Source organism: Hibiscus syriacus, unplaced genomic scaffold, assembly GCF_006381635.1.
Source record: "Hibiscus syriacus cultivar Baekdansim isolate YM2019G1 unplaced genomic scaffold, ASM638163v2 tig00111007_pilon, whole genome shotgun sequence".
Taxonomy (NCBI): domain Eukaryota; kingdom Viridiplantae; phylum Streptophyta; class Magnoliopsida; order Malvales; family Malvaceae; genus Hibiscus; species Hibiscus syriacus.
In genome coordinates this window covers 64499-88735 of record NW_024062950.1, presented here as the reverse complement: position 1 = coordinate 88735, position 24237 = coordinate 64499, and the positions used below count along the sequence as shown (strand labels likewise).

The window sequence follows — 24237 nt, the reverse complement described above, 5'->3', positions numbered from 1 at the left end:
TTAGTTGGCTTGCTAATAATATTCATGGGACAACATTTATAGGTGTAGATATTTTATTAAAAAATGACCGATTATTAATTATATTTTCAATACATCTTAAAACGGAATTTTTAGCCCAATAATCCAGACGAGTGAATTATTTGGCCCAATAGGACAACAAGAAATTTATTTTGGGATCTACGGCAAATGTTATAGTGCCCATGGAACTCGTTATGCCGGCGTGACGAGTTCCATGAGATATATTTTTTAATAGGCCGTGTCACGTGGGTCTCACAACCCGAATTAATTTAATATATCTTAAGGGCATGACGAGTCCCAATAAAAATAATTTTTTTTTAAATTAAAAGCATTGAAAAAATATTTTAATGTTGATGGAACTGTCATGGCGGAGTGACGAGTTCCAACAGGTATAATTTTGAATTTGTTGACCGTTGAGTTGACTGTTATTGAACGAACAATTTAAAAAAAAAAAAATCAATGGAACTCGTCACACCGGAGTGACGAGTTCCAACGGTTAAAAATTTAACATTCATAACACACTACTCTCATCTCTTACACACACAAAACACTCATTTGATTTTCAATCTCTTACAACAACAAAATCTTTTCTTCTAACCAGAACATTATAAAATCTTGTAAAGATTCAAAGGCAATATGAGGTTTCTTGTAAAGATGTTTAAGACAGTATATTTGCAGGTTATATAATCTTTCCATTTGCTTTTTGTATGTACCAGAACATTGACTTTGTCTTTGTGAAGTTCAGAGTCATCATAAACCTTCAGTTTACTTCTATCTTTGTTGATATGCTCTTGTTGCTTCTAGATGTTAAATCATTGATATTTTACTGCTTCCATGTTATGAATTGTTAAGTAGTCTAAGAGTCTTTTCCTGTTGTGCAAAAGCTTTTGTGCATACATTTAATATTAGAGTAAGAACTAAGAAGAATATCCTTTTGATGGTTAGGTTGGTTGTTAGCTTTACAGTGGTTTGGGTATTTCTTAGCTATACAGAATTTTATAATAGCATTTGAAAACTATTGTGTTTGTAAGTGTTTTGGATTTTTCTTTTCTCTTTATAGATTCTTCTGTTATAATTGATATTCCTTTCTTATTCCAGACTACGTGTTGCAAGAGATTACAAAAGCAGGGTTTGTTGAACCAACAGCCATCCAATCTCAAGGCTGGCCAATGGCTTTGAAGGGCCGTGATCTCATTGGCATTGCTGAAACTGGATCGGGGAAGACTCTTGCCTATTTATCGCCTGCAATTGTTCATGTAAACGCACAGCCAATTTTAGGTAAAAATTTCACTTGTTATCATGATTTAATTTTCTCGGTATGTTTTTAATAACTGGGAGGGAATAACTCTTGGCTTCTTTGTATATGTTTTCAGCTCCCGGAGATGGTCCAATTGTATTAGTATTAGCTCCAACACGGGAACTTGCGGTTCAGATACAGCAAGAGGCTGCTAAGTTTGGAGCATCGTCAAGGATTAAAAATACATGCATATATGCGGGGTTCCAAAGGGACCTCAAGTGCGTGATCTCCAGAAAGGTATGCGGTAATATGCTTGGCTTGACTGTTACTCTGTATTTTGTTGTTCTTGAACTGCTTGTGCTCTCATACACACAGGTCTTGATTTAAGATGCTTTCTGACATGTTTATTGTTAGTTTAAAGTAATTGGTTATCTTTTAGTTTGTAATTGCTTAAACTTGTTGGCAGTAAAGGTGTTAATATTGTTTGTTGGATCAGGTGTTGAGATTGTTATTGCTACACCAGGAAGGTTGATAGATATGTTGGACTCACATCACACAAATTTGCGAAGAGTTATTTAGTTTTGGATGAGGCAGATAGGATGTTAGATATGGGGTTTGAGCCTCAGATACGAAAAATTGTTTCTCAGGTCTTTGTTCTTATCTTTCTCTTTCATTATGTTCTTCCCCTCAACCCCCTCAACTTTGCCCATGACAAGTTACTGCTTATGTATGAGGACAGTTCATTGTGAGCATAATGGATTCCCATGAAATTTACATTTCTTTAACTCGAGAATCACACTTCAAAAAAAAAATGAGATGCCAGACTTCGCTAGTTGTCTTGTTGCTTAATTTATCCTAGTGATATGGTGGAACTCAACACTTTAGGATGATGATAATGTTGACTTCAGAAGTATACACTAGTGCTATCAGTGTTCATGAAAAAAAAAATAGATTCATTGTTTTAGTTTACAGTACAATGCAGCCGTGCAACTATCTGAAGAAAAGTGACTTAAAAACTATAGGTGTTACTCTCCAAATTTCTATTTAGTAAAAAATATGTGATTGTGTAAGATCTCTATTTTTTATATAAGCAATCTCATTAATTAGCTTCGCCCTCCGCCTCACTCTCTCTTTCTCTAAGTGGTACTTATATTTTATGCAGATCCGTCCAGATCGACAAACTTTATACTGGAGTGCAACATGGCCAAAGGAGGTTGAACAATTGGCAAGGCAGTTTCTTTACAATCCATACAAAGTAAGATGCTTCACAATTTTAGCAATTTTTGCTAATTAGCTTCTCCTGTGAGGAAATGTGATCAATTGCCTTTTGTTTTGACATTTGATTTTCTATCTAATTCTTTTGCAATCTCCATTTATTATCTCATTTGTTTTCTCTATGTTATTTTATAACATGAAAATTTTTAGTCTTTCCAAATACAACTCTTGGCTTCTCAAATGTGCTAAATCTGATCTTAAGGCAAAAGTAGGATTTTGGCATGTGACTTTGTTGTTTATGATGTCTGTTATTTACTTAAACTTATTTTTCCATTTGTCTTTTGTACAGGTTATAATTGGATCTGCTGATTTAAAAGCTAACCATGCAATTCGCCAACATGTTGACATTGTTTCGGAGAGTCAGAAATATAACAAGTACAGAACAGAGTTTACTTTGTTTGAATGGGTTTTTGTTTAAGGTAAAAATAAGTGCTCAAACTATACCTAAAGAATTTTTCATTAAAAATAAGTTTCTAACGTTTCCAACGTTACACTTTAGGTGCCTGGACTGTTAATACCGTTAAATTCGACTGTTAAGTGATACGTTTCAGGCATATATAATTTCAAAATTTTTAAATAATTTTTTTAAATTTTTTAAGCCTAACATGTGTCACTTAACGGCCGAATTTAATGGCACACCTAAAAGTATAACGTTGGAAATGTTAGACACCTATTTTTAACAAAAAAATTCTTTAGGCACCTAAAGTTAACTTTGGGTATAGTTTAGTAACTTATTTTTGCATTAAGCCTTGTTTTTTTACCACTTAGTCTGTGTTGGTGTTTTAGATTAGTGAAGCTGCTGGAGGATATCATGGATGGCAGCAGAATTTTGATTTTCATGGATACCAAGAAAGGTTGTGACCAAATCACCAGGCAACTTCGCATGGATGGTTGGCCTGCTCTCTAGATTCATGGAGATAAAAGTCAAGCTGAAAGGGATTGGGTCCTTTCAGAGTTTAAAGCTGGCAAGAGCCCTATAATGACTGCAACAGATGTTGCGGCTCGTGGCTTAGGAATGTATATTAGTTAGTATGGGACCAGGGGGCTTACATTTCTAACTTGGCCCGGCCTCGTCATCTGGATTATTTATTAAATTTAGTTGGTGGCAGATGTGAAAGACGTGAAATACGTAATCAATTACGACTTCCCGGGATCTCTTGAGGATTACGTCCATCGCATTGGTCGAACAGGAAGGGCGGGGGCAAAAGGAACTGCCTACACTTTCTTCACAGCTGCAAATGCCAGATTCGCAAAAGACCTTATTGTCGTACTTAAGGAAGCTGGACAAAAGGTCAGTCCTGAATTGGCAGCGATGGGACGTGGTGCACCTCCTCTTCCATCAGGTTAGCTTACTGTTTTCCTTTTGGAACACGCAGGTGCAAGCAAATTCAATGAAATCGAATAATTTTAGTTAGTTCTCGTAGCATTTGCACGTTTAGATACTTGCTTTGTGGTGTTAAAGAAAACACTGGCGCATTGCCACACATTATGGAGATCATTGCTCTGGCTCTTCAATCCAATAGAAGTGAACCGGTTGAATTGCCAGATATATTACCTTCGACTTTTATGCATGAATAAGAATCTCCATAGCATGTTGTAAACAGGTTCTAAAAGCTTGATACATAATCTCAACTACTAATTTTGTTCATTTGACAAAGCAGGTCATGGTGGTTTCTGAGACCGAGGTAAGGGCTACGGTGGCGGCCGCCCTTGGAACTGATCAAGGAAAAGAGACCTCCATAAAGGGGTCTAAATTGTGTTTGTTAATTTGTTTTGACTACCACCTTTTGTTTTTGTGGGTTCAATTGTTATTACCTGTAAGACTAGCAGGAAGAACAAGCATAGATGTAAACTTGTAAATTAATTGTCTATTTTCAAGATTAACCATTTCCCCCCACTATATTTGACTTGCCTTTGTTTCCACTCAAATCCAATATTGCATTGTAAATATTATGGTTTGCATTTTAAACTTAGTCTAATTTATCTTTTTAAAGATAATTGTACGAATCAGTGACATTAACAAACGAAAAAAATATTTTTTATATTTAATTTTCCTAAGCATAACCTATATTATATATTTAATTTTTAGTATATTTTAATTTTATTTTAGTATCAACTCTCATGAAAGATAAAATGATGCAATTTAAGAGAACTAAAATTAAATTGATATAATCTTTAAATATGAAAGTTAAATTAGAATTAAATTAATAAAGTTTACAAATTTTAAGAATTAAAATTATTTTGTATCATATTTTAGTACAAATTTTTCTTATTTTGAACGAAAAAAATGACTTAATTATAATAAATTTTTAATTAATTAATTAGATTATAATATTTAAATTTGATAATTTACCACTAAATTAAGTGGAATGAAGTGTGTTTAACCCTTAAACTAAAATGTTTGGTGGCTAATCAAATCAAATAAGCAAGGGAGCAAGCAACGTGAGTGAGAGCAGAGAAAATCGAAGCTTTGCTGGAAAAGGATTCCCAAAATGCGCGAAAGTCCAAGCTCTACGATCACAAACCCAACAAAGGTATAACAAAACGAATTCTCTTCCCTAAACCATTTTTATATTTCTCAAACAATTCTCAAATAGCAGAGGTATTTGGTTGTTTGAAATTCGATTACTGCAGCTCAATTGAAGCAATTTCAGCAGCAACATAAAGGAAAGGATTTTCCTTCAACATCATCAGGTGCAGCAGCATCATATACAATGGGTCAGCCCCCGCCGCCGCCACCTCAGCCTCCAAGGGAGTCGTTTGCAAGACGTTACAAGTTCATTTGGCCCCTTCTTTTGGCTGTCAACTTTACTGTAGGAGGTGATTTCCTTTCTTTATGCATTTTTATTGTAGTTCTTGATTCTGTTTGTGATGGGTATTGTTGTTTGAAGTTTGAATAGATGAAGATGCATCATGACTACGATTTCTCTTGTTAGTTCATATCCCAAACATAGCTGGCCAGCCTGAATCCCCAGGAACTCTGATTATTTCACTCAACTGACCCAAAATATTTAGTTGAGCTGATGAGGAGAAAAAAAAAGAGCTGATTTTTCTGGTATTCAACCAAAAGAGGTGTTTTGATTATATAGATATATGTAAACGAGTAATCCCTAACTTTAGTACATTCACAACCTAAAAGTGCATCGAACTGATGGGGTTGAATGGTTGTAGTAAACATATTTACATCCGAACACTGTGCTATGGTATTCTCATAAATTCATTGTTACTAAACTTATGCACCGAGCATCATGGAGTGATTATCTCCATAATCGTTGAGACTTATAACAATGATGATGAGTGACTTGATTGCTTATTTGTTTCCTGTTTACCGATTGAAAGCTGCTTCATTGATTTTCTTTCCACATCAACATTTCGATGATAAGTTGCAAACTGGATTAGCCGTAAGTTATAACTGATGCAAGATTACAGAGGAGCAGATATTGAATAATAGCCATGGCATTCATATAGCCATTTCCTTCAGATCAAAGTTGGATTTCTAGTCCTCAAATCAGTGAAGTTTTTATTTTCATGTTTGTTTCGGTTTACTTTCTAGTGTTTTTCTTTTATCCGGTAATTACCGATAAAGAACCCGAATCATGTTCAAATGAGAGTAGCATGAGTAGTTGCTCATCGGTAAGAAAATGTCTTGATGTGTTGTATGGACTTCTAACAATTTCAGGTTCTGATAATTAATCGTAGATCAGGGAAGAGAATTAGCTATTGTTTGCAAGTGAATAGCATCTTTTTTCTACACATGTTGTTCACTTGAGGAGCACGTCTTGATTGATTTTCTTTGTTGGGCCGTAATAATTAGCATTAACCATCTCACTTCTATAATCGTTTAACCGATTTGTGGTTCACCCTCACCGGTTTATGCCGCTTTCCTGGTCGAACTCGACTTTTTAACATAAGTTTGTATTTGTCTGATAAAAATCTGTATGATTAATGCAGCTTATCTTTTCATGAGAACGAAGAGAAAGGACACGAGCATGACCGAAGCAGATGTTGATTTGAGCCCTCCTATTTCAACTGCTGCTCCTCCGGTTACCGAAACCCCATTACGTGCACCACCTATCGCACTGTATTTGAAGGTGATTGAACCGATTCCGAAGAACCAGCAGCATGAACTTTTTAAATATATATTGGAAGAGAAAAGGAAAGTCAAACCGAAAGACCCCGAGGAGAAGAAGAGGCTCGATGAAGAGAAAGCTCTACTTAAACAATTCATCCGAACGAAATCCACCTCAGTTATGACTTGATAATACATTGCTGAAACTTGGATCTTTTATCTTTCTTTCAAATTTTGGAAGTTGTGGAAGTTGTCGCCATGTTATTGCATATTTTGCTGTTCCAACCCATAATTTTTAGCCAATTTTTACTTTACAATGATAAACATGTCAATTAAATTAAGGTTCAATGGACAAATCAATGTTATCTTTTACGTTGCACATTTTGGCATGATAAGATCAAACATCTCTCCGTAGGATAACATACTTAATCTTTCGTTCTTGAATTTGCATGACGATAATGCCAACGGAAATTAAATTTAAGGGTAAACTACATCATTCTTGATTGAATTATACTCTCTTTCATATTTATTCACTGTACTTTTAATTTTTCTAATTTTTTCACATAACTTTTGAATTATTCATATTTTGATCGCTCTGAATTATTTTATTATTATTTTGTATGATGTGACCTTTTTATTATTATTAATATATAATAATTAAAAATACAAAATAAAAACATATGGTGGTTGAACGCCATCGCTGACCACCGTTGATCGTCGTAGATGGTGGTTGTTCGGTCCCAAATTCACGACTCGCTTTGTCTCAATATCGTGAGTCCGAATCTACCCTCCATTTTGTCAGAACTTGCTCTGAAGTCCATGAATTGAAGATTGAAAGTGAGGAAGTCGAAACGTTTCAGTCGAGATTCATGTGTTATGGTACATTTTCTAGTGAAACAACACCAGATTCGGACTCAAGGGGTTAAGACGAACTGACCTGTGAAATTTAGGACCTAACGACCACTATCTGCGACGATCGATGGTGGTCGAAGCCGACGGTGGCGTTCGACCACCTTCTGTTTTTATTTATATTAAATAATAGTAATAAAAAGTCACATCATACAAAAATAATAAAAAAATAATTCGAAGTGATCAAAACATGAGCAATTCGAAAGTTCGATGAGTAAATTAAAAAAATTAAAAGTGCGGTAAGTAAAATAGGAGATAGAGAATACGTCAGTGAGAAATAGTATATTTTAACCTAAATATAAAAACAACCATTTTACCATTAATTCTTCTTTTAAACTAACTCGACCCAAAAGTGAATTAAAAAATTAATATTACAGTGTCTAGTTGGAATTCATCAAATTCGATTCAAATTGTTTCCCTAGATATACGTGACGCTAACAACAACATGAATAAATAACGAGTTAAGGTTTCATTTTACAGAAAAAAAATTTTTTTCTAATATTATATTGTTTAATATAAATGTGTATATTGGTTAACGGTCCAACGATTAAGTTGTAACAAATCAATAATATAAGTGATTAAACCATAATAATTGAAAGTTAAGTGATCAAAATAAGATGAAAAATAAACACGAGTGACATCGGGTCTAGTTTACCCAAGTTATATTCTTTTTGGGGTCTGGCCGACTCAAAGCTAGCTGTTTCGCTCTATTCATCTCAAGGAAAAATGGTTTTATACCATTTCAATCAAGTCGCTTCTCACAAACCCTAATCGTACATTTTATATTCTCAGGTTTCAATTTATCTTCCTTTTTCCCTTTTCATTATTCTTCCAGTAACATTAACAGAAACTTAGGACTCAGATATTTCTAAAAGAATTTTCTTCTTCTTGAGCTGTTAGTTTTTTTTTCTTAATTCACTGTTTGGTTGTGCAGGCAAAGCGGATTTGGATCAAAGAGAAGAAGTGAGATCCCCCCCGGCGCTCAATTTGTTCAAGTACGAAGAAATAATATTTTCTTTCACTGTTTTACATTGGGAATTCAGGATTTTTTAAATGCATGGTTTTGATCTTCTAACTTCTTCCTTGCATCTATTTGTTTTTGTTAATTTATATATATTTTAGAAGAGAACTTAATATTGCAAAATCGGAAATAGATGATTAGAAATTTCAAGTTGGTCCAATGGAATTTGGTTTCTAATGTTTCAGAGATGGATATTTTATAGAACCAAAGGGATTTCAGTTTTTTGTTTCTTTCCTTTTGTTCTCCTGGTTTGGTGGGGTCCAATCAATAGAATGTTAATGTATCCTTTTCCCCTTGGTGGTTCTGATTTTCAATTTAGCTCTTTTTGTTCTGGTTATCAAATATGGAACATCTTTGGATCCTGTTGCCACTTACTATATGGTTAATGTATCTCTTTCGTCTTGGACGTAGACTACATAAATTTCATGAAGGTTTTGATTAACAGTTTTTATGTGAAAATGATGCAAGTATATACTATTTCTTTCATCGGTACTGTTCTCGTAAATGCTGATTTAAAAATAATTCAAATATTCATAAAAGCTGACTAAAGATTATTTTATTGTGTTATATTTTCCCAGTATAATTTAAAATGGCTGGGAGAAACCGCATTCCTCGCGAGGCCTTCAATGAGCGGCGTGGATTTCCTCCTGAAAGACCTTTCCACCGTGGTCCTCCTCTGCCACAGCGACCTCCTCATCCTGCGATATTGGAGGAAGAGCTTGAAATGCAACATGCAGAAATTCGGAGGCTTTTGAGTGATAACAGCAGGCTAGCAGAAGATCGAATGGCTATACAACAAGAGCTTGGTGCTGCAAAAGATGAAATTCACCATTTGAATCTTGTTATTGGTGACATTCGTGCTGAGCAAGAACTGCACTCGAGGGCACTTATTGACAGAGGCTTAAAGATGGAGGCAGATCTCCGTGCAACTGAGCCACTGAAGAAGGAGGCTGGGCAACTCCGTGCAGAAGTTCAAAAATTGAATAATGTTAAGCAAGAACTAACTGGCCAAGTTCAGACTCTCAAGCAAGATGTGGCCAGGATGCAAGCAGATAATCAACAGATATCTGTTCTAAGAGCAGAAATTGATGGCCTGCACCAGGAGTTGATGCGTGCAAGGTACATTCCCGAATCCTTTTTCACCTTTTTTTTTTCTTTTTTAAAAAATCCAAACAATTGAAAGTTTCTGTTGAGAGTTTAACTTGCAGTGCTAATAATTCATATATCCAATTATATATTTAAATGCTAAATTAAAATTTTATTTCGTAGAAATGCCATTGATTATGAAAAGAAGGCAAATATTGAGCTGATGGAGCAGAGACAGGCAATGGAGAAGAACATGGTTTCCATGGCACGTGAAGTTGAAAAGCTACGTGCAGAACTTTCCGTTGTGGATGGTAGACCTTGGGCTGCTGGTATGATCTATCTTAATTATTATCTGGCTGGTTACGTTCCACACTGTGTTTCCAAGATTTCTATACCATCTGACTAAATTTTCTAATATTTCCTACCAAGACCAGTAGAATGTAATGAAGTTCATTCTCCTTCCCCCTCTGTTACGATCTTATTATTTCATCTCATGTTTTTATATATTTTTTAAATTCAGCTCGTCGGAGGGAGACTGAAACTTCAGGAATCCTTAGAAGAGAGAACAATATCTTTATATATTTTTTAAATTCGGACTTAGGGCTTTATTATTTCATATGTCCCTTTAAATAAGGACCAGTTTCATTACATTAGAGGAAACCTATTGTTAAAAGAAAAATAAATAAACTGAAATAAAAAGCATAATCAAGAACCTAAGGAAGTAAATAAAATCACAACCTAAGCCTTAAATAGAGAATCAAACTTATATAATGGCCTTTCCTTCAATAGATGTGGTCCATAACACCATCCTTCATCTTCTTAAAATTACAAGTTTTAGATCTTGGGACCTTCTTGTGAAAAGTCTGAAGTTCAAATGGTCAGGTGCATTTTTTGGATTCCATTAAACCTGCATTGACGATTCCTGTTTTTTGCCTCGCACTTTTGGTCTGCTCAATTGAATGATAGTATATTTTTCTCTCTTCTTGTCTAGAGTTCATAAATAACGGTTTAGTTTATATCATGTATTCACTGTAGAGCATCGTTGTTTTATGTTGCTTCTAATCTCAATGTCTTGATAATTGGTGGCTCAAGGTGGACCATATGGAATGAAATTCAACAGTTCAGAGGGGGCTTTTCCTGCATCATATGAAGGATATGGGGCTCATCTGGTATCTTTGCTCGTGTCTTGTTTAATTTATTTGTTTGACCATAAATCTAATACATTGGGATTTTTTTCCCAATTAACACTTGTTTTTACTTAACAGGCTGCTCCTGATAAGGGTCCTTTTCATGGTCCTCATCCTGGGACTTGGGAGAAGCCTCGCACTACACGTCGCTAGGAGCCTAGGAGAGTTTTTGCTTGACGGAAGAAAGGCGAAATTGTTGCTCCATTTTGGAAATGCAAAATATTGGACAACATGGAGTTCATCCTCTATGTTTGCCTGCCAAATCAGTAATTTTTATCTAATACGTCATTAGTCATGTTAAGCTTCTTATATAAGATTCTGTGTTGCTTTCTTTTCATTGGTAGTGGAAGTGGTACTCCTTATATATACACGAAACCATAATATGATATTTTTAACTTCTGTTGGGTCAAATCTTCATCATCATTTTTTATTGTTGTTTGTTTTATTTTATTAACTGTGTTGTTTGAATATAACTAATGCTACTTTAGGTAGAAATTCTGCCCCTCAATAATAGTTAATCTTGGGTCCATTTGAAGTTTACGGCCCACGAATGAAGTTTTTGGTTACTACCTACATGTTAACATACATCTACCCTTTTGACCTATTCGGCAAAATTCCTGGAACCATCTGTCTTTGATAGTAGATCGTAGAAGGCTGCAATTATGTTTTATCTTGTTGCAGAACGATAATGTAGCTAATGCTACTTTAGGTAAAAATGCTGCCCCCTAAATAAGGTAGTTAATCTGGGGTCAATTTGAAGTTTACAACCCATGAATGAAGCTTTTGGTTATTACCTACATGTTAATATACATGATACCTTTTTGACCTATTCGGCAAATTTCCTGGAACCATCTGTCTTGATAGATCATAGAAGGCTGCAATTACGTTTTATCTTGTTGGAGAAACATAATGCAGTTTCCAATCGGACACAAACTGTATGTCGTAGTAAATTATTTTATTTACTAGGTTCTCATGCAACACTTGAATACTAGAATTTTTGTTGGAGGGCATTTTTCTCTTGAAAATTGGAAGTTATCACTTAGTGAATATCATCAGGGGGGGATATGTTAGTCTTGAGTGTATTATTTTCTATGTGAAATAAATGGGATATCATTTGCCATGTTATATTTTGGTTCTGGATATATGCATTTCGAGTATTTGACCTGGGAGCAGAAGTCTGTGGGTGGATATGGTTCGACTAGCTTCTAACAGTCACTTTATGGACATTGTTGGGAGTTGAATTAAATTTCGAATGCATGCTATTCCTTCAAAGTTGTGCAGGTTTTGCATGTAATTCAGGGCGTTATAATAAGTTGGAGTTTTGTCAGGAAAAGAAATCTGTGTAAATGGATTCTTCTCTCAAATGATATAGACATTTAATTGGATAATGAGAATGGCCTCATGCTCTAGAAGCATATTGTTTAAAGCATTCAGGTGCTGCCCTTTTTTGTGCTTTTATTAGCACTTATTTCTTGATTTCTGCTGTTGTGGCGTATGATGTATGGTTGCTGCAAAATTAGAGGACGTGCTTTTAGGTTTTTGGTGCTCTTCTTGCTAGCAACACTTAAGAGGAGAATCATTTGTCTTAAATTTACTCGAAGTTTCCTTTCGCATCCACTGACATATGGTGGTGTACTATTTGAAGCTTGGAGACCAAATGTTTTAGGGAATAATATAAAGTTGGTATGGTGCGTGTGCGAATGAGGACCTATTTAGATATCTTTCTTGGAATTTGGTTCCTATTTTATTGTTCGATTTTGGAAAATATTACTTGGAAAACTGATGAAAGAGTATTTATTTCCATATATTCTTATGGTCTGTTGAGAATTTGCTGAAGAGTTAGACCATAATTGGTTTTGACTTCTCGTGGATTTTGACTTGAGGCATCTTGGATGGAGGAAGTGTTTATCTCGGCATTGTTTGTAGAAGTTGGTAAAACTACTTATAATTTCCTATGATGATGGAAGTTTTAGAAAAAGATTTTACCAGCTAAGAAGAGTGAGCCAAATGTACACATTTGTGTCTGCAGTAGCAGTATTCATCTTGAGTCGTTAACATTTTCTCCCACTCTTACCAGAATTAAAAGAAAGTTTAGTGATAGGGATTGATAGCATTTTCTTTGATTGAGGGAATTCTAGTATAAAGCTTATACAGCAGGTGGCATATGTGATGGAATATGTTCTACACATAGAAAAGGATCTGGATTTTGGAAATATTCAGTTATTGAATCTGTTTGCATATATGGTCCAGTTCTGTGGGTACATCCTTTCAGAACACATGGTGCTCGGAGACAAAACTCACTGCCCCTTGACTGAATGAAGTTTGCTGTTCATCCTTTGATTAAATTCATATCCATCATCTGCAGTATTATACCCTGTCCGTAGAATCATCTGCAATTCTGCAGTTTGTTCTGGTGCAAGTCTACAGCTCTGCTGTCTTTTTTTGTACTGCAAAGTTACTCAGTGGACAACGTATTCCAGCCACCTACATAATTACAAGTAGTTCCGTTATTCAATGACATGAAAATATATCTGAAAGTTGATGGGAAGCCATGTGGAAGATGCTGACTACTGATCGGTACTTTCATAGGCAAGTTTTCTGTCTTTTCTGTGTGTTCCATGGATCTTCAATTTCTTTTTAAGTAGAACTTCCCTGACACTCTATCTTTGATTTCGTTCTCTTAATTTGGCATTTCATGCTGTATATAGTTAGACCTATCTGTAAGTTAATTTGGCATTTCATGCTTTATATAGTTAGACCTATCTGTAAGGTGGTTAACTCTAATAATGTTGTCGTGATGGAGAATATCATAATCTTTCATACTCCTTGCTAACTTCTTTAGATTTATACCTTGCTCTGGTTAAATTAGATTCCCAGTTAGTCAATTTATAGTTATATTAGTTAGTGGATATGCATTTGTCATTTGCCAAGGATTTGTACGAGGATAAGGTTTTGCAGACAAAAAGTCAGAGAGTTATCATGCTATCAGGCACTTGTTTGTACCAATTTGTGGTGAGATATTCCATTGGTTGTGCCGGAACTAGTACTCTTGGATTGGAAGTTGAAACATTTAATTCCAAGTGCTCAAGGATGATAGAAGATAACAGTTCTATTTGGAACATTTGGTTGGATGCTTCTAGATTGATCGATTCACTTGAAAATACATACAATTAAGATATTCATTAAAGTTGGTTTAGAATTTATATATCTTGTACAAGAATTACAAATGGTGTCACTGCTGAGGATTGTTGTTTTTCTTCCCCATTTAATTGGAAAGGAGCTGGCCAAGCAACAGTCTACGAAGATATCTAAGAACAACTTTAGTGGCTTCTTTAACTAGATAGAGAAAATCTGTTGGATTGATTAATCACACGTACAAGCTAAACTTGTTTTCCTGCTCTGATATTTTGATGCTAGGCTATTGGAAGAAGTGAAAAATTTGTATCTCTGACTACATATTGCAATATCTTTATTCTTAATGGGATCAAAGTCTGAATCATTCTGTTTCTATAGCTGGAGCACTGTATTATAGGATAAGTAGTAGTAGTTTTATCCTACACATGGAGTCTGTGAAAGGTGGAATTGGCTGGATGCAAACCTCATCTGAGAACAGTTTCCTTGTTTTCAGAATTATGTTTTACTGCATCATGCTAACAATGTGAAGGAAAATAGATCTATTTTCTTCGAAGATGTTCCCTTGATCATGGACAGTTGGATGAACATTATTAGACAGACGCTATTTGCTTGCTGTCCTTCACATAACCAAAAGATATATGGAAAATACGACTAGCAGTTCTGAAGAGTTGTTGGCCTGAAATTGTTAGTTACGAATGTCATGTTAATGATATGTTTACGTGATTGTAGAAATGGAGCAGGAATAGATGTGATTCGTGGATTGATGCATTGCTTGCAAGTTCTTTTACACCAGTTAATATATAATTTTGCAGTTTCCTTAGATCATTTTGGTGGTTAAATAGAATTGTTGCCTGTTTACCACTCACCTGAAGATTCTTTTTATTAGTCAACTTCCCCTACAATGAAAATTGATATTTCAGTTTCTGGATTCTTCCTAATTTTATGTTTTTAATGTTTGCAGATGAGAACCTGCATGCATCATGCAATAAGGTGAAGAAAGAAGATCATGTATATATCTTACATGAGATTGAGGAAATATAAATGAATGAGGTAAAGTTGCATACATGCATGTTCTAGACAAAACATGGAAGAAAATGGAAAAAAAGGATCTTTCTGAATGTGAGTTTATTGGCATACATGCATGTCAATATTAACCATCTCTTTCTGTTGCCAGTCATTCTCAGATATCCCGGAATCTCCAGTAATGGCATGATTCTATCGCAATTCCCTTGCATGATCATTGATCAACCATTTAGGTTTTCATATAAACTCGTTTCAGTTAATCTAACATTTTCATGAAATGTTTTACTGTCTTATCAATCAAAAGAGGTTTATACTTTGCATGAATATCCTTATCTGAAAAAAACATTTTCTTTGATATCACAAATTGACCTACATGATTAGCTTGCATGCATGACAGAAAAAGTAGACCTAAATAATTTGATATTCTATGAAAAGCCAATCCTCCAAATTACAACGCGCACACACACACATACATACATACATAACATCGTCAAAAACAACTGGCATACACAAAAGTTATATTATTACAGCCTCATGCATTGCTTGTTTATGATCTGTAGTATCTTTGCTTCACATGCCATTTCCTATTGGCCATGCCCACTTCTTTCTGTTTTGAATCCAACCATTATTGCTGACCCTACGTCTTGGTGTAGTCTTTTCTCCAACTTATCCTTCTTTTGAATGGAATGGGTAGTTTGGACTTTAAACATCTCGGGCGTATTAATATAAATATTATAATAAAAATAAAGATTATTGCTGAAGTTTATGTAATTAAAGTCGAGGTTTTTTTTTGGTCTAATTTTCTATTTGAAGGTAATCAAAGTCAAGTTTTGAGATTTCAAATATATTTACAAAAATCAAGATTTTTTCTTACAATAATACTATAATTTACATTAACAAATTTACAATTCTACATTAGAGATTCAAGTCGTAGTCAAAGACAAAAAAAAATAATAGTATTAAAACTCTTGGTTAATTTTATGTTTAGATTTCATAGGTATTCGTGAAATTTGTGTGAAAAAATATCAAAATTAAAATAATAAAGTACTATTAAAAATACTAAGAATTTAATTAGAATAATTAAGTTGGAGTGAGAGTAATTAAAAATGATATTAGATTTTTTTAATTGTAAATTTAAAGTATTTATCCCATAACATTTGGGCGAATGTCATTTGAGAGGAATTAATTTGTTAATTTCAAAATTGACAAAGACATAAATGACGTCAAAACTAAAATGTTTAAGTAAATTAATTATGATTTCAGCATTTTGAATTAAAAACATTTGTTTCTTTGAAATGTATAAAGATTATTATTTTTATTTTTTTTAGTAGACGGATTAAAATAATATTTAAAAAAAAAAAGAAACTGAAATACATGTCATCTTTAAAGACATCGTCCCGCTCCCTTCATAAACGCTTTATTGCTTAACCCCTACCTCCACATTTCTCCTATCCTTTCTTGCCCAAGAACAAAGCCTTCGAGACTTTGTTTTGTCCATGACAACCTATGGCACGATCCCCGACTTCCTCATTGCCCTCGGCAAACATTGAGTACCTATCTCGAGCAAAAGACCGTATCAAAGAGGGCCTCGGAGCTCGACGTCCGTGGAAACTCATGTTCGACATCCACTCCATCAACTTCCCTCGAACTCTTTCTGAAGCCATTTCCAGGTTCAAAACTAACGCATGCTACTTCCGCATGAACTATGCCATAATCGTGCTCATCATCCTTTTCCTCAGCCTACTATGGCATCCCATCTCCCTCATAGTCCTTGTTATCATGATGACCCTTTGGTTGTTCTTGTACTTCCTACGGGACGAACCCTTGGTTGTTTTTAACAGCACGATTGATGACCGTGTGATGCTAGTTGCGCTGGGGGTTTCGACCTTTGTGTTCTTGCTGTTGACTGATGCCACTGGCAACATTTTGGCTTCGGTTTTGATCGGTGCAGTTGTCGTCTTGTTGCACGCTGCATTGAGGAAGATCGATGATTTGTACGATGAAGAAAATACTGGCTTGATTTCTGGACCTTCACCATCTTCATGACTCTGGGTTTCTTTGTCTCTTTCTATTCACATGCCTTACAAAACTAGCCATTGTTTAAGTGAATAGTTGATGATAATTGGCTGAGTAAACTGTATGTTGAAAGAGTCTGGTTATGGTTCTTGTTCTTGACGATCGATTTGTATTTTTCTCTGTTTTTTCTGTTATAACATAGCCTTTCGCTTTCAGTTTCACACCGATTCCTTGGCTTGCAAGTTACTTTTTCAGACATTAGCGTCGGATACAAGTGTCGGTCTATTTGTATTCATATTGCTGTTTAAATATGCGTCAAATATAAATGTCAAATACGAAAATGTGCAAGATAGATGTGTGGTTGTTAGGGATGGACTGGGGTCAGACTATTACATCTTTCTACTCGTCACTCAATTTGATTCGATTTGAATTTAAAGAGATTTTATTCGATCCGAAAATCGACATGATTTTTGGATAAAATCTTGTAACCAATCAGATAATACACAAATATATATTTTTATATATAATTCATTTTATTAGATAAAATAGAAACAGTCTTATAAAATCGGGTCAGAATCGTCTGGTTCGGAAATGCCCATCCCTAGTGATCGTGGCCATAATGATAGAACTCATATGGGGCGTATAGCTTGATGGCAAAAAGAAAAGGTTAAAGAAGGCAAAGTAAAAGGCCTTTTGACATGTGATTTGAAGTTTGAAGCCATTACATATGCAAGAGCCGAATCCTGTTTTGTAAATTAATGTTTGGGATAATCTGATGCTAATGTTTGGCTTGTCCTACATTGGATGTCCGGTTATGCCTTTTGCTATGGTTCATGTGTTTTGGTTCTGAAATTCAAACAGGATATTTTGTTGGAAATCCATTTAATTCAATTAATGATGATTAGTAATATGATTAATGGAATATATGCAAAAACGAGCTTGATCGATACCATTTATTAACGTTTCTTTCACATTTATTATATTACACACGCTCGTATCGTGTCACTGATATGTGTTCTAGCAAATAACCAACAAAGATAACAGCAGGCTTCTCTTGAAATTGAAAATGGATCATTCATTTTTATGGAACTGGCTTTGCTAACCAAAATCCAAGCATCCTGAGCTCTTTTACATGCTTCTTTAGTGGTTTGATCACTTACACCAGTTGGTTGGTTATTCAGCCTGCAATATGTTGGTTCCACGGTCACCATTTGAACAATTTACAGCATCCGACTGTCTTCACATCACCGGAAATAGAACAAGCCACGAAAGTGATGACGGATCTTCAGAGCAGCCTGTTGCCTTTATCGGACCGAGGCGGCATGCACATGGAGTATATATAACTGCCTTTGCCAATTTTAAATACGATTATCTGGTAGACTCATTTGATTACCCCAAATGACACGACTTACTGGATTTGTAGGTATGCAAGGGCTAGGATGAGGAAGCACTAGGAAAAAGGGAATGAAGTTGGCAATTTACATGAAGGTCAGGTCCAAAAGGGAGGCATCCCAGTGCCCGGTTGTATTATGTAAGCACAGTTTCGTGTCCCTATTTTGAAGGGCTGACTTAATTTTCTAACATTGTAAAGGCAGATTTCAGTGCATTTATGAAATGGATTATTCACCTGGTAAACTGTTCACTTTTTGCATGGATGGTCAGTTTTTGCTTATGCTAAATACCCGAAGCTAACGAGTTACTTGATCCTATAGAGTTAGAATTTTTATTGAAATTCGAGTTGAGTCGGATTTAGGGTAAAAAAAATTCACCCAACCCAAATAATTATTATAATACCCCAACCAATTCATCATATTTGTTTTCTGGAAATAGGGTTTTAGGTATAACCACACTGAATTTTATGAAACGGCTGAGTTTTCATACAGAAAAATACATGATTGTTCAAAACCTGACCAAAGAACACAAGAGGAGAAATCAATGTTACAGACAACAAAACAACCAACCCCATTGGCTTCACTTGTGTCAGAGCACCCCATTAAAAACAGGGTAAGAAAAAATTGAACCTTCTGGTATGACCCATCTTTCTGCAACTTTCAGCCTTGTGTCATCGTGAGAGAAACATGCAATGGCCGGGTAAATTTCATGTTATGGAAAAAGAAACGAGCTTTTTTACTGGTAAAATGATAAGGATGTTTCACCATCTGTTTGAATAAATGACTTCAAAATCCCACGACTTCAAAGCCCCGAGTTTTGTTTGTTTCTTCATGCAAAGACAAAATTGCAGACCAATTCTTTTGTCGGCTTTGCCTGTTTCAGTCTAAAACAAAACAATGGGGAAAGCAAAACCAGTCTTTTACCATGAACTGAAAAAGATACATTTTTTACTTACTGCTCAACAATAAAAGATTCAAAGCAACTGCTCCCTCCCCTGCCTTTGCACTGTCAAACAAAATCCCATGCCCATAGACATGTGAAAGAAGGTTATATAGTATGATCAAAAATCTGTCAGCATTCTTACAGTCCAACTTCGGGGTACGTGACTATCCTTCCCAACCGAGGTTCAAACTCAGATTCTCTCCTTAGGAGTACAATGTGCCTACGATTGCACCAATATCGAATCACATAAAGATTGAATTACTTGAATTTATAGTACAAAGCATGCAAAAAGAGGGGGAATGAAGCAAATTTCTCAAGCTGATTCATTGACTTAATTAGAAGTTGCATATTCACCATAGCTTTTGAAAATGGGCATTTCCAAAAAGAAATACAAAAACCCTACTAAAATCCTTGCTTCCAAAACTACTACTGTACAAAAGCAAAATCTAAACACTAAAAGAAAATACCACGGAAAGGCGACATGTGTAACACATGTATATAGCTTACCGTGTGTTGAGAAGCCCAGTAAGCAAGCCTTTTACAAATGATCTTCACATGAAGTCAAGGGAGATCTTTCCGCTGAACCTGTCTAATGAATCACTCGTGAGTGGTCCGCTGTAATGCCATTGCTGCTCTCCCCATAACCGACCACTACGGTTGCCAACATCATAACCTGGCGATGAGTAATTTGCGTTCATGAGCACATCACCTTCCAATATGCGGAGCACCTGTTGCGAAAGAGCATTCAAGCAATCATCAACCAGCATATTCAATTTGACTTCAAAATTCATGATTTGACAAAGAAGAGATTTCCGTAAACCCGAAGGCATTGGTTCCAAATACATTACATTCTAAGCAACATAATCTGATATCTAACCATACATGTCTTCCATTCTGTATTCGAAATCGGAAAATATACAGCTAGAAAAATAACAACCAGAGACGACTGTTTATTCGAAAAACACTTCAACACAACTTCAATAGTGAATCTATGTTTCTGTTGAGTTTGCATTGGTTTTAAGGCCACAAAGATCGTATATAAAAATAACACTAAGAAAATAATATATTGCAATAAAGTATAAAATTTCTGAGTACCTGTGACATGCGAGGCCTAGAATGAGGATCCCGCCTTAAGCATAATGATGCAGCATGAAGCATGCAATAGGCCTCGTGTTCAGAATAACGATCCTCCAATCTGGGGTCAACCAATTCATCTATAGCATATTCTTCCAAAAGTGGACGTGCCTATTCAAGATTATAATATAAGCAATAAGTAATCTTGTTTTGGACCTTCATTCTTATGACAGATGGCACCATGTATTATAAAAATTAAGTTACACACGAGTAAAGACTAGTCTCTTGCAGCAAGATATACAAGCAGAGTTTCAAAATTACCCATTCAGTAAGACATTGCTGGCCCTTTGGCCTATTAAGGTCCACAGCTTTCCGTCCAGTAACTAGTTCAATTAACACCACTCCGAAGGAATAAACATCGGCTTTTTCTGTGATTTGGCCACTTTGAGCAGATTCTGGTGCCAAATACCTATATCACAGCATAAACGATTATTGAAATCTTCAATGGCATATAGGGAAGGTAAATTATAAAAGGGTAAAAAAAAGTCTTCGAAGACTACCCAAATGTTCCAATAACTCTGGTTTCCACTCCAGTATCACCGTCAGGTTGCCATCTTGCAAGGCCAAAATCACCAACCTATTAAAACCAAAACTGAATGAACACCTGAGTTTGGAAGTAATACTAATGCGTATGTTGGGAAAATTAAATGCCAACTGAGTGAAACCCTTTAAAATTTGAACACCAAAAAAAAATATTTTCATAGTTTTCGCATCAAAGATATTTTACTAGAACCAAAAAGATAATAATAATTAAGGATTCTCCTTAATGTCAAGGCAAGAAATAAAGAATTCTTTCAGCTTGTAAATACCAAATTCAAAACGATGCAGAGTTAGAAAGTCTGCATACCAAAGGTTCAAAATCATGGGTGATGAGGATGTTGTTCGGCCGCATGTCACGGTGCACAATGCAGCCAACTCTGCATTCTTCATGTAGGTATCTCAGACCTCTAGCAGCTCCTACTGCAATCTTTTGCCGAGCAGACCATTCTAGAGGTTCCCGATGACGCCCTGAAAGACATGAAATTTATGGTATAGTTAAAATGATGGTTTCTAGATATATAAAATTAAAATAAAAAGAAAAAATAAGTATGACCGACCAGTCATTTTCTTTTTTTCCTACAAACTTGATTCTGATTATGTTAACCTAACTGCAAGTAACTTCAGCTATCAATAGTTTTCGAGTTCTGCATTTCTTTTCCTTACAGAATGTTGGGAGGCAAGTCAGGCTAGAGGGTAAGGTGGTTGGAGAAACTTCTAATTCAATTGCATTAGAACAACATGAAAAGTTTACTGATTTATTCTACTTCAACAAAAAGAAATACCATATAGATGAGAATCCAGGGATCCATTGCATATGTACTCATAAACAAGCAAGCGCCTTCTATCCTCGATGCAGAATCCAATCAGCATAACAACATTCCTATGCTGAGCACAGCTCAGGACTTCCACCTCTGAGCAGAACTCAACATCTTCTTGAGAACTAGCCAATTTGTGTTGCTTGACTGCAATCGCCTGACCATCAGGGAGTAGCCCTCTATGAACAGATCCGAACCCACCCTCAGCCAAGAAATTAGCTTGTGAAAACCCACCAGTTGCAAGCTCCAATTCAGCATAGGTAAACCACCTTGGTGGTTTTCCAAATACAGGTGCCTTATGCTGACATATTGAACACAATGAAGGAGGGCCAGGAGGGGCATTTCTCGATAATGAAACTGCATCCCTCACGTTTCCACTAAATTCAGTATCACTCCTAAAACTTGATATTCCAATGCCAGCCTCTCTATCAAATTCTGAAAATTTCTCCAGCAAGCTTTAGTTGTTGAAGCTTGGGCCCCATCATGAACCCTTCCCGAAGTTTCTTCAAGGTGTCGTGAGGATTGATGATGAGAAGTAAGATACTCTGTTATCCATGGTTGGAACCAAAAACTCGTTGAAGCTAAGGATAAATTTTCACTCTCTGAGTCGGAACCACATTCATCAAGATCCTCAATTTCTTTAATGACCAATGATTCCTCCTTCTTCAGGTCTCCATTCCCTTCTGAGTTGAAAAAAAGGAGAAGTGCCTGGATCGGAGCTCGATACTGAAGAAGTTCCTGCTTCAGTAGTGGTAAATGGTGTCCCAAGCTCTGGACTACTAGTTGGAGTGGCAACTGGCCCTTGAATAGAACCAGATGATGCATCTTTGTTTTGGGGATACTTTTCAGATGCTTCATCTCCCCCAGAATTTAATAGACAAGAAGCTTCAGCTTCCTTCTCAGGTGATCCAACCAAATTTAAGCGGAGAACTTTTGCCTGTGAATTCTTCATAACCACAATGTGGCATTGCAACTCCTCAATGCATCGTTTTTCCTCGTGCTTGAGCTGCCTAGAAAATCCAAGAAACGAAGTCAAAAGGATGGGGAAATTCAAAGAGTAAGTATCTACCCTTTTGGATCAAACACAAAAGAAAAAGGGGAAAGGAAACTAAAGGAAGAAGAAATAGAGGAAACAGGATGTTACTTGTCCAATACAACCCAACTAGCTAGGGCTCGCTTGGCCTCGGCAGCCACAGCTCCAGATGGTGATCCAGAAACAATTTTTATCTTGACATTGATCTGTTCAGTTAGGTTGGGAAACAAAACATTACCAGGCCATGACATTTAGATAAAATAGTAATCTAGTCGAGAGCAAGTTATTTACCTTGTTTGGATCATAAACATCATGAAGCTGGAGAATCATCTGTGAGCAGGAATCAGAGATATCAGATTTTTTCTCTGAATTTGATCCTGAGTGAGACTTCCTACTGGCGCAGTCCCCGGCAAATCTTGGAAAACTCCATTTTCTACCTGCAGGAGTACAGCATTTAACCAAACCACAATCATTCCTAATTATGACTCTTTCAAGTTTTGATCACATTTCTCTGTGCCACGACATAACTTAACATGCTCGTGGAAACAAAAAACACTAACTTCTTCAGACAGAAACGCTAATTATGGTACACGGTATAACCAAACCACTTGGACAGTGGGGTTCAAAAGTTACCATGTGCAGTAATCAATGTTTCAAAAGCTTAATAAAAAAACATATATCACTATTAACATGTGAAATAGTCCAATACAGAAAATGCCGCACGTAGAATCAAAACCCATATAAAACAAGAAAATATTACCTGAGCCAGGTGAAGGAACAACAACAAGAAATGTAATGCAATCTCCAGGTTGAACAACATGAGTCAAAGCCCACGCTAAAGCAGTCTTGGGAATTTCTTTGGACGCCTTAACAGCAACGACAACTTTCTCTGCTGCATTCGAGCCACTTTTTTCCTGTTTCCCCTTCTGTTCTTGACTCATTTAGCACCAAAAATTTCTACAGAACTTTCCTCACTTAACATATTCAACTCTCAGAAACCAATGATCATTGTAGAAGCCAAAACAACAAGTCTTAAAAAGACACAAACAAAACAAACATTTGCATTATTGATCTGACCCCACCATATTGGCTTCTAGGACATGTACTACCGACATGGCTATCTATTCCATTCCAGATAAATAGATAATCTGCAGAGATACAGAGAGATACCAGAAACGAGGACGGGACCCTTTTCACTTGTTCACATTAACTCCTCAGAATAAGTCACCCTCCAATGAAAAAGAAAAACATTTTCCTAATTGCAAAATTGAAGAAGATATAGCTAGCCTTTTGTCTCTGAAAATAGGAAACTAAGTTCTTTAGCTTGAATTAGGCACTGCATTGAGAACAAAACCATTGTTTGACTGCAAAACGACAGCAACCCCTAAAAGTGAACTTCAATAAG

At 35.8% G+C, this 24237-nt stretch overlaps 3 protein-coding genes, 1 long non-coding RNA gene and 3 pseudogenes across 5 annotated transcripts; 6 read left to right on the top strand and 1 right to left on the bottom strand.

Moving 5' to 3' along the window:
• The first annotated feature begins 1108 nt into the window (after positions 1-1108).
• On the top strand, positions 1109-3454 carry LOC120149550 (annotated as a pseudogene).
• LOC120149554 (DEAD-box ATP-dependent RNA helicase 20-like) lies at positions 3442-4399 on the top strand. Its single transcript, XM_039162295.1, has 3 exons — positions 3442-3495; positions 3630-3873; positions 4192-4399. Exons 1-3 carry the CDS (start codon positions 3442-3444, stop codon positions 4206-4208), a joined length of 315 nt encoding a protein of 104 aa, XP_039018226.1. The 3' UTR covers positions 4209-4399.
• Positions 4400-4965: 566 nt separating this feature from the next.
• On the top strand, positions 4966-6822 carry LOC120149551. The gene is made up of 3 exons (XM_039162294.1): positions 4966-5064; positions 5165-5350; positions 6482-6822. The coding sequence occupies exons 2-3, from the start codon at positions 5245-5247 to the stop codon at positions 6787-6789; spliced, it is 414 nt and encodes a 137-aa protein (XP_039018225.1). The 5' UTR covers positions 4966-5064; positions 5165-5244; the 3' UTR covers positions 6790-6822.
• Positions 6823-8177: 1355 nt separating this feature from the next.
• Positions 8178-15032, top strand: LOC120149546 (protein FLX-like 3). Of its 2 annotated transcripts, XR_005518478.1 has the most exons (7): positions 8178-8300; positions 8443-8503; positions 9108-9648; positions 9799-9944; positions 10708-10784; positions 10881-11068; positions 14899-15032. XR_005518478.1 is itself a non-coding variant. In XM_039162292.1 (6 exons), the coding sequence occupies exons 3-6, from the start codon at positions 9119-9121 to the stop codon at positions 10953-10955; spliced, it is 828 nt and encodes a 275-aa protein (XP_039018223.1). In that variant the 5' UTR covers positions 8178-8300; positions 8443-8503; positions 9108-9118; the 3' UTR covers positions 10956-11201. The 2 variants fall into 2 exon arrangements, 1 of the variants encoding a protein (XP_039018223.1); XM_039162292.1 differs by lacking the exon at positions 14899-15032 and having other exon boundaries at positions 10881-11201.
• A 1409-nt stretch (positions 15033-16441) lies between these two features.
• Positions 16442-17197, top strand: LOC120149553 (annotated as a pseudogene).
• A 1007-nt stretch (positions 17198-18204) lies between these two features.
• LOC120149552 lies at positions 18205-18459 on the top strand. The gene is made up of 2 exons (XR_005518479.1): positions 18205-18309; positions 18400-18459. It is a non-coding gene; the product is annotated as an uncharacterized LOC120149552 (long non-coding RNA).
• A 777-nt stretch (positions 18460-19236) lies between these two features.
• On the bottom strand, positions 19237-23980 carry LOC120149556 (annotated as a pseudogene).
• Positions 23981-24237: the final 257 nt, after the last annotated feature.